This window comes from Haematobia irritans, chromosome 4 (genome assembly GCF_050003625.1).
Source record: "Haematobia irritans isolate KBUSLIRL chromosome 4, ASM5000362v1, whole genome shotgun sequence".
NCBI lineage: Eukaryota > Metazoa > Arthropoda > Insecta > Diptera > Muscidae > Haematobia > Haematobia irritans.
In genome coordinates, this window is record NC_134400.1 from 137,871,772 (window position 1) to 137,882,280 (window position 10,509).

The 10,509-nt window shown below is 35.1% G+C and overlaps 1 protein-coding gene and 1 long non-coding RNA gene across 2 annotated transcripts; both read left to right on the forward strand.

Moving 5' to 3' along the window:
- The first annotated feature begins 364 nt into the window (after positions 1-364).
- LOC142237115 (uncharacterized) lies at positions 365-843 on the forward strand. Its single transcript, XR_012722349.1, has 2 exons — positions 365-572; positions 630-843. It is a non-coding gene; the product is annotated as an uncharacterized LOC142237115 (long non-coding RNA).
- Positions 844-1,671: 828 nt separating this feature from the next.
- On the forward strand, positions 1,672-10,193 carry LOC142234393 (bax inhibitor 1-like). The gene is made up of 4 exons (XM_075305521.1): positions 1,672-1,865; positions 3,582-4,035; positions 4,102-4,272; positions 9,849-10,193. The coding sequence occupies exons 1-4, from the start codon at positions 1,810-1,812 to the stop codon at positions 9,885-9,887; spliced, it is 720 nt and encodes a 239-aa protein (XP_075161636.1). The 5' UTR covers positions 1,672-1,809; the 3' UTR covers positions 9,888-10,193.
- Positions 10,194-10,509: the final 316 nt, after the last annotated feature.

Here is a 10,509-nt window from a genome sequence, read left to right on the forward strand (position 1 = left end):
TACAATTTTTTTATGTCTATAGAAAATTTTGTCAAAATGAATTATATACGTATTCGATTGATCTTTTTTGATTTAATATAACCACGTATGGACTTACATACAATTTAGAAGACGGTGTTAGGAGGTGTTAAGATACCTTGCCATCGGCAAGCGCTACCACAACTTAAGTAATTCGATTGTGGATGGCAGTGTTTACAAGAATTTTCTACGCAATCCATGGTGGAGGGTACATAAGCTTCGGCCTGGCCGAACTTACGGCCGTACATACTTGTTGTTTTTGTAATCGTGATTCAACCCAAAGACCATTAATAAAGAAGACGTGAATTGGGCTTTCCCTGCCAGCATTTCAAAGTTCCATTTCAACCTCATCGTTACCACAGACTCGTAAATGTCACTTCAACCATCATGAAAAGGTACATCAAAAAGTACATGCAAGTAATTTGCCATCCCTACTGTTAAAAAGCCATTTTTTTTTGTGAAACGCCAAGCGCAACCAGCTTGTTATATTTTAATTAAATGAAAACGAAAATAAAGTTCTGAAAACATAGATTATACGCTTAAAATTGTGAAAGGTATATTGGTGAACAATTTGGTGATTTTCCAAATGGAATAAAGTGATTGTTTTTCAGATATTTTACAGACACGCTGCCTCCATGGAATAAAAACACTGGTTGATAGACGCAGCAACATGTAACTCGCTACTTGTAACTCAACATCATCATTAATGCCAAAAATTATGTTAAATGTAATGTGATAGTGGTATAAATGTTATATTTTTAAGAATTTGTAAATGTTTAATCAAATTAATAAATATCTAAACAAACGTGTTTTACTCGACCACAATGATTCTTTTACAACTATCTTAAAATGCACTTTTTTCTGATTGTTTGGAGGGTCCCTTATTGGCGTCGTTCTAAATTGATCTATAAAGGCACCTAATAATTGCACTCATGCGAAACATTTTTGTAGTAACTTGGCGTGGTACAACTTCTCAATAGTGACGGCGCTTTTCCGACGAGTTTTTGATGTCGTATATGATTGTTTTCGACGTAGTGGGGATTCTCAAAAGAGTCCCCAAATTCAAAAAATGTTGGCAGGGTTGATAGTGTTAGTAATAGAAAACGGAGATTAATATCATACTTGTTGGAAAAGCGCTCCGAACTTACTGGTTTGATGCAGACAATTTTTATTTAGCTATTTTCTCCAAAATTTCAAGCAAATTTCTGTGTCGGGTGCACTAAATTATTAATAAAATGTTTCACGAAGTGTTTTTGTTCGTTTAAGAGTTAAAAAAAATTGCTAAAATAAGCGAATTAAGTTTTGTTACGAATGCAAAATGAAAAGAGAAACCGAAAAAAAGTTGCAACGTCTCATGGAACATGTATGATATTAATCTCTGTTTTTTCAAGAAAAAGAGGAAGAGCAAGCTTATCTCACGTCTTCTTTATTAATGGTCTTTGATTTAACCTCTTTATTCAGCCATGGGCCGACTTCATTGTGTCCGTTGTATTGAAAAGAAAAATATGGTAACACATATCTGGCATGACTGACGTGTCCACCACAACCAATTTCACCACAACTTATCCAATTTCATATGCACCAAAACAAACATCTAGAAGAAAAAGAAACAATTGAGGACAGAAACTGTGAATATTAATAAATTGTTCTGCCATATACATAATTTTAATAAATTGCAAGGTGAAGAAGTCTCAAGAAATTTCATCAAGTTTACGAAGATTAAAAAATCAACACAGAAGTTAAAAAAAAAAAAACAAAATTGCTATAAAATAAAGAAACAAATTGCTACAAATGGAGTCATTTCAGAATCGATTCAATCGGTTTACTACCGGACTTGGAGAGAAATAGTAAGTACCTTGCAATGCTAATTTTAATGTTATCCATGTTATTACTCCGTAGGGATATACATTTTGTGTAGGTATTAGCATTATCTTTAAATTACGAATGTATGGCTGATATATATTTTGGTCATATTAAGTGCTTGTACAAATATTTTATTTGGACTTTCTACCTATAACATTCACATTTTCTTATATCTTCAAGAATATCAAAAGTACACGTTATGATTATTGATTGATAAACAATTTAATGAATCATAAATACAAGGCCTCACGAGATCGTAAAGGTAAATTAAATATCCATAATATCTACCATACATAATGCCCTTGAAAAATAGAGCAAACAGTTTTAACGATCGATCCAATATTTGCCACTAGCCTCTTACGATGTGGATCTAAACATCACTGCCTTGTGGTGCGAGTGAAGAAGTTAATTTTAAAAATGCAAGTCTTGAACGGAGCCCATTAATGAGTGTCTTTGATTTGTGTCAAATTGTAAATAATTGTACTAACAGCACAGTCTATCGGTCCAGTGTTTTAATGACATTGCAGATTTATCCGTGCTAAAACAATTACTTTTTCACTCCATCACTCAGAATATTCAATGAAAAGTCCAAAATTGTTTATCTCTTCAGACAAGTCATGGTTCTCATAAAACTACTAAATTCTATCAAAAGCTTTCAGCACCCGAGCAATAACTGACGTTGTTGAGTACAACCACATATTGTTTAGCTGAAGGACAAGAGGCTCTTATTTTATAACCGAGTTTAGGCGAGGTTTCCATTACATTGAACCCATGCACCTATTAAACCTCACAGATAAAAGTCGACGGTGTGTCTATTTTCAGCCCCGTAAAAAATTGAGGTAACGTTAAGCTAACAAATGGTTAGTCAAAACTGAATAAAAGGTGGCTCAAAAGTGAACTCATATCCCATGTAAAATCATTTTCACTTTTAATATGTTGGCATTGGGACGAACGAGTACCACATACTGAAATGATACTGAAACAAAAATTTAATGTAGAATGTAGCAAAATAAATGATCAAATAAATGTTTATTATAATTATTAGTTATGGTAATATCAGGTGTAATATTTACCATAGTTAGAATGAACGGATTTAGGTAGATCTTCACAAGCTTCCCTTAAAACGAATTATCACCAGCAAAATTATTCAGGACCAAATGATAATCACTTATTGGCAGGTCAGGACCATAAGGAGAATGCATATAAATCACACAAATCTCCTGTTGGACAAAGCTGGACTTTCTTCCTATAGCTTGCTCCCACATTACAGATAAGAGTTTATCCTTAAGGGTTTAATGTAATCTTTAGTTTTAGGTAATTTTATCTAATAACATACTTAGGATCCCATCAATATAATTAAATATAACATCCAAAAGTAAGGTACCCGAAATGTATTCTCATGTTAAACACTAATAAAACTTAATCATTAATGTACAAGCATACAACGACTCACATCCTTAGCAGACTTTTTTGCAACGTGTAATAATTAAAACGAATACATATACAGTGAAACCTCTCAGAAGTGTCCATATTTGGTTCTTGTCCACTTTTGATATTTGATAAAGGATAAAAAGTGTCACAAAAAAGTAGACTTTGCAGAGTTGTCCGCATTATGGAATGTGTATGTTTAAGAGGTTCACCGAATGCTGTCATGTAAAATATATTTTAATTATGTAATACTGTGTGTTTTGTCTTTTCAGTGAACCACATGTCCAACATCATCTTGCTAAAGTATACATGATGTTGGGTGGAACATCAGCTGTAACAGCCATTGGGTCCATTCTCCAAATGAAGCATTTTATTGACCTTGGCATGCTTGCAGCTTTGGGCTCGCTTTTCTTAGTATTGGGGCTGCACTTCTATCGTGATAATGGAAAGAACTATTATACCCGTGTTGCTATGCTGTATGCTTTTGGATTTTGTTCTGGCCAGACAATGGGACCGCTCTTGCGATATGTTGTCAGCGTTGACCCATCGATAATTGCTACGGCTTTAGTTGGCACATTTATAACATTTGCATCATTGTCAATAGCAGCCTTATTAGCTGGTCGTGGAAAATTCCTATTTTTGGGTGGTATATTGATCAGTGTCATCAATACAATGACTCTTTTAAGCCTTCTGAATATCTTTTTCAAATCCGTATTTGTACAAATGGTAAGAGTTTTATTTACTTCTGTTTTTTAATTAAAATGCAAAATTGTCAATATCAATATCTTATAGAGTCAACTTTATATTGGAGTCTTTGTTATGGCCGGTTTCATTCTATTTGATACACAAAATATAGTTGAAAAAGTTCGTCTTGGAAATCGTGACGTAGTGCAACATTCATTGGACCTGTTCTTTGATGTTTTGAGCATGTTCAGACGTTTACTGATTATTCTCACACAAAAGGTATGTATTTAAATATTGAAACTTAGACATTAGAAAAATTCATTTTACTTCATGTGTAATCATTTTGAAATTGGATATTCGGTATTGAATAGATAGATCTCTTAAATATTTTTCAAAGCTCTATGTTAAAATGCTCGCTGGGAAAATAATTCACATGTCTAACTCAAAATGCTATAATTTATAAACTAGTGTTCCGAGAGATGGCATATTCCTACTCTCGTCTTCCGATCTTTTTTTCTAATAGGAAAATTTCAATTTGTTGCTATAATAGGGTACAAAGAATATTTTTATATTCACCCTTATTCCCGTCGCCGTCGCATTTCGTCTGTCGCTATCGACGAAAATCGCTATTCCTGGTGTCGCCGTTAAATTTACCAGCGACGAGTTTAATTATTAATTTTTGAAGAAGTTTTTTAAACTTTATTAATCGAACAATTGAAAAATAAATTTAAAAATGGAAATTGGTAAGAGGTAAGAGGTAAAGTGACTCATCAACAATTACAAAAATGGGGAAAAAAGGAATTAGAGATCAGCCATTAGATGAACTAGACTGACTCCAACGATTTAAATCTGGTTGGAACAAATGGTTTATAGTTCAATGTCTTTGTACTTTAGGGACAAATTGTAACAAATGGTAGAAAAGGTGTAACTATTATTAAAAAATCTATATTCTTCAAGTATTTATTCCAGCTTCCACTCTTTGAGGAACTCATGTTCTATATCAAGGAGTCCTGATCTGACACGATCTCAAATCTATTGATATAAAAATGCGCTATTTATACTAAATTTGCAAAGATCTGTATATATAGTAGTTATGGTCATCACATTCACATCATAGAAAAGAAAACTGCACAATTAAAGTAAACGAGTTGATTTTCCATTTATTTTTAATATAAACCCTTCAAGACCAATGTATTTTATTTAGCACCAAACTTAGATAATGTAAATCATTTTCCGAGTCAAATTTATCATTTATTATTTTTACATATTACGCAACTAATTAAAATTCAGTTTTGCACATCAGCTGATTGTTTTCTTTCACGATGATCCTTGTGCCATTGATCTCAGCGTCGTCGCCATTTTTATAGTTTTGGAAGCTTTTACTGTTCTTGAATATATATCCACATTTTTTCCCGCATCAAATAAGGATTTTCCTTGATTTTCCGATATAGAATTGCGTCAGAAATAAAAATATTTTAAACCGAAAAATGGCAATAATAAATACTTCTCGGTAATTTTTGAATTGATATTCTCAAAATGTAATGCATTTGGCTGTTAATGACTTAATAAAATAGAATAAAAAAACTCAAAAAGAATATGTTATGTAACGGTAATTCTGAAGATTTTTCCGTTAAGGAATATTCTTCACGAATATTTCATAATAATTGTGTTTTAAATTGATGATATTACCATTTTAAATAAATGCTTTATTATACCTCATTCACATTACACTTTCAAAATCGACTTCAACTGTCATTTGCCTTATAAAAAGGGATATATAAAATCCACTTTTAGTATATTTCGAACATAATGTGAATATAACTCCCTTAAACGACAACATTTATTTATATTTTAACTGTGAAAATAATTTGCCTGTAATCTTATTTAGATGATTTGTTACATTTTTGTTATACCCTCCACCATAGGATGGGGGTATATTAAATTTGTCATTCCGTTTGTAACACATCGAAATATTGCTCTAAGACCCCATAAAGTATGTATATTCTAGGTCGTGGTGAAATTCTGAGTCGATCTGAGCATGTCCGTCCGTCTGTTGAAATCACGCTAACTTCCGAACGAAACAAGCTATAGACTTGAAATTTGGCACAAGTAGTTGTTATTGATGTAGGTCGGATGGTATTGTAAATGGGCCACTTTTACGTATAGCCCCCATATAAACGGACCCCCAAATTTGGTTTGCGGGGAAGGAAATTTCATCTGATCCGGCTGAAATTTGGTGCATGGTGTCAGCATATGACCTCTAACAACCATGCAAAAATTGGTCCACATCGGTCCATAACTGTATATAGTCGTCATATAAACCGATTCCCAGATTTGGCTTGCGGAGCCTCTAAGAGAAGCAAATTTCTTCCGATCCGGCTGAAATTTGGTACATTGTGTAACTATACCTAACCTAACCTAGTATAGGGTCTCTAATAACCATGCAAAAATTGGTCGAAATCAGTCCATAATTATATATAGCCCCCATATAAACCGGTCACCAGATTTGACCTCCGGAGCCTCTTGGAAGACAAAAATTCATCTGATTCAGTTGAAATTTGGTACGTGGTGTTAATATAGGGCCTCAAACACCCATGCAAAAATTGGTTGAAATCGGTTCATAATTATATATAGCCCCCATATAAACCGTTCCCCAGATTTGACCTCCGGAGCCCCTTGGAAGAGCAAAATTTATTCGATTCGGTTGAAATTTGGTACGTGATGTTAGTATATGTTATCCAACAACCATGCAAGAATTGGTTCATATCAGTCCATAATTAAATATAGTCCCCATATAAACCGATCCCCAGATTTGACCTCCGGTGTCTTTTGGAGAAACAAAATTCATCCGATCTGGTTGAAATTTGGTACGTGGTGGTAGTATATGATAAAGGGTGATACGGTCAAAATTTGGTCAAGGGAAAACGCGTGTAAATCGGTGAAATCGTTTATTTAAAAAATCAAATTAAATTTCTTTTTCAAGTTCAATTAGTATAAAATTCAGGAAAAATATTCAGTTAGGCTTTCGCTTTTCCAAATCCGAATTGCCGGGCCTCACGCTTGACACCTGCCATTAGATTTTGTACAGCCACCTTGTCCACCTTCTTCGCCGCAGAAAGCCAGTTTGCCTTGAACTGCTGCTCGTCCTTAGCAGTTTTTTGGTCTTCTTTAGGTTCCGCTTGACAATAGCCCAGTATTTCTCAATTGGGCGGAGCTCTGGCGTGTTGGGAGCGTTCTTGTCCTTGGGAACCACCTGCACGTTGTTGGCGGCGTACCACTCCATGGCCTTTTTACCGTAATGGCAAGATGCCAAATCCGGCCAAAACAGTACGGAACAACCGCGTTTCTTCAGGAAAGGCAGCAGACGTTTATTCAAACACTCGCGTAAATTTCCTGGTTGACAGTCCCGGAAGCTATGAAAATGCTGCTTTTCAAGCCACAGGTACAATTGACTTGCCAAACCAGATATTTCTTTGCGAACTTTGACAGTTTCATGTACTTGAAAATATCTGCTACCTTTCCCCTTCCTTTTGCCGTATAAAACTCCTGTCCCGGAAGCTGCTTGTAGTCGGCTTTGACGTAGGTTTCGTCGTCCATTACCACGCAGTCAAACTTCGTCAGCATCGCCGTGTACAGCCTCCGGGATCGCGCTTTGGCCGCGTATTTTGTTTATCATCGCGATTTGGAGTCACTACTTTCTTGTAAGTCGATAGTCCGGCTCGTTTTTTGGCTCGATGCACGGTTGTAGACGATGCACTCAGCTTATTTGCGGCATCTCGGAGAGAGAGATTAGGGTTTCGCTTGAAACTACCGGCAACTCTCTTTGTCGTCTCAGCGGCTTCCGGTTTTCGATTTCCCCCCGATCCAGACTTCCTGGCTGTCGACAAACGTTCCCCAAACACTAATTACATTTGTAACGGTTGATTTGGCAACTTTTAGAGATTTTGCCAGCTTTGCGTGCGAGTAGCTCGGATTTTCGCGATGCGCGAGCAAAATTTTGATACACTGCTCTTCTTGCTTGGACGGCATTTTGACAACTGAAGAGTGAATTCCAAAATCAAAATTGGAGCAACATTCTACACACACACACACCTTCAAAATGAGAGGTGTTCAGGTTTTTTAAATGCAAAATTGAAAGAAATACGTCAAGTTTATATTGACCAAATTTTGACCGTATCACCCTTTATTTAACAGCCATGCCAAAAGTGGTCCATATTAGTCCATAATCATATATAACCCCGATCCCGAGATTTGGTTTTGGAGCCTCGTGGAGGAGCAAATTTCATCCGAGTCAGATGAAATTTAGTACATTGTAAATTTTGTTAAGATTTGTTAAGAGCTTGATAACTTTTTTTTAAAAAAAAACCCATAAAATTTGCAAAATCTCATCGGTTCTTTATTTGAAACGTTAGATTGGTCCATGACATTTACTTTTTGAAGATAATTTCATTTAAATGTTGACCGCGGCTGCGTCTTAGGTGGTCCATTCGGAAAGTCCAATTTTGGGCAACTTTTTCGAGCATTTCGGCCGGAATAGCCCGAATTTCTTCGGAAATGTTGTCTTCCAAAGCTGGAATAGTTGCTGGCTTATTTCTGTAGACTTTAGACTTGACGTAGCCCCACAAAAAATAGTCTAAAGGCGTCAAATCGCATGATCTTGGTGGCCAACTTACCGGTCCATTTCTTGAGATGAATTGTTCTCCGAAGTTTTCCCTCAAAATGGCCATAGAATCGCGAGCTGTGTGGCATGTAGCGCCATCTTGTTGAAACCACATGTCAACCAAGTTCAGTTCTTCCATTTTTGGCAACAAAAAGTTTGTTAGCATCGAACGATAGCGATCGCCATTCACCGTAACGTTGCGTCCAACAGCATCTTTGAAAAAATACGGTCCAATGATTCCACCAGCGTACAAACCACACCAAACAGTGCATTTTTCGGGATGCATGGGCAGTTCTTGAACGGCTTCTGGTTGCTCTTCACTCCAAATGCGGCAATTTTGCTTATTTACGTAGCCATTCAACCAGAAATGAGCCTCATCGCTGAACAAAATTTGTCGATAAAAAAGCGGATTTTCTGCCAACTTTTCTAGGGCCCATTCACTGAAAATTCGACGTTGTGGCTCGTTAGTAAGTCTATTCATGATGAAATGTCAAAGCATACTGAGCATCTTTCTCTTTGACACCATGTCTGAAATCCCACGTGATCTGTCAAATACTAATGCATGAAAATCCTAACCTCAAAAGAATCACCCTTTACTAGTATAAGGCCGTTAACAACCATGACTAACTAGGTCCATATCGGTCTATAGTTATATATAAATCGATCCATATAGTTATGTATAATCCGGAGCAATGACAATTAATAAGTGGTTATTATATCACGTATGGGGATGACATCCTCATACTTTATTAAAAAAAAATATAAAAATAGTTTGAAATTATGTTATTTCAAACGCTAAATAAGGTAAATTGGCGCATTGTTTATGAATCCATAATCCATAGAGAAGCAGGTTGGTAGAAATATGGGGATCATTTTAGGTAAATTATTTTATTTCATAGTATCTTCTAAATAAAACCTAATTGCCACAACCAATTAAGTTATTCCCGTCATTGTTGCACTTAATTCCTGGGAAAGCAGGAGAGAAAATATTGCAAATCCTGGGATCCCGTTCCCGGGAAAACCCCTGTATGGAAACTATTTGGTAACATTGTGTATTTTCGTATCTGTATATACCGTAGCTATATTAGTATCTACTTTTAATAAATCCTAAACCCTAAAAATCTTTTTTAATCATTTCTTTGAGTCACTATAAATTTTTAATATCGAAAAAAAAACTATTTTTACTTCATTTCAGGAGGAACGCAGGCGCGATAATGAACGTAAACGTCGTTAAGTACGTTTTATTGGATAGAAGAACAATAATCTTGGAAAACAAGTATCATTTATTTGGAAATTAAATTTAAAATTTGTTTCATAAATTATTAATAGTAATATTGTTTTCGACTAAAGTTTAAGTTCATGAAATTGTCAGTGTATTTTAAGATACTAATTATAAGCATCTTTTGTTTAACTCTAAATTGTATTTTAATACATATAATAATTTTTGAAAAATACACTTTAAACAATATGCGTTTAAGTTTCCTATATGAATTACTCAAAAATAATAACAATAAAATATAGTTGTTTATAACATAGATAAGACTTCTGCAATTTCTCGTCGCCTTACAATTTAGCTGCTAGTAATGCTGCAGAGAAGCATTACTACGAAATTATTCGGTAATGAAAGTTTTTGCTGGGTTTGATTGCTGTCTCTGGATCATCATAGCTATCGGCTTGTATATCTTCAATGATGTCACCTCGGAGAATTGAGTTGTGTGAGAATATTTTTTTCACGATAGCTTACAGAAAGCACGCGGGTAGTCGAACTCTATTATTATTGAATTCTGCACGTTTCGTTCTTTTAAGCCGAGTCTGGGGCTATATCTACATTTTACGGATCTAGACTTAAATAAATC

Excerpts from the sequence above, each read along its gene's own strand:
- LOC142234393 (XM_075305521.1), top strand. The coding sequence starts at position 1,810 with ATGGAGTCATTTCAGAATCGATTCAATCGGTTTACTACCGGACTTGGA. Across the intron at positions 1,866-3,581 it reads ACCGGACTTGGAGAGAAATA|TGAACCACATGTCCAACATC; the intron begins GTAAGTACCTTG and ends TTGTCTTTTCAG. Across the intron at positions 4,036-4,101 it reads AATCCGTATTTGTACAAATG|AGTCAACTTTATATTGGAGT; the intron begins GTAAGAGTTTTA and ends AATATCTTATAG.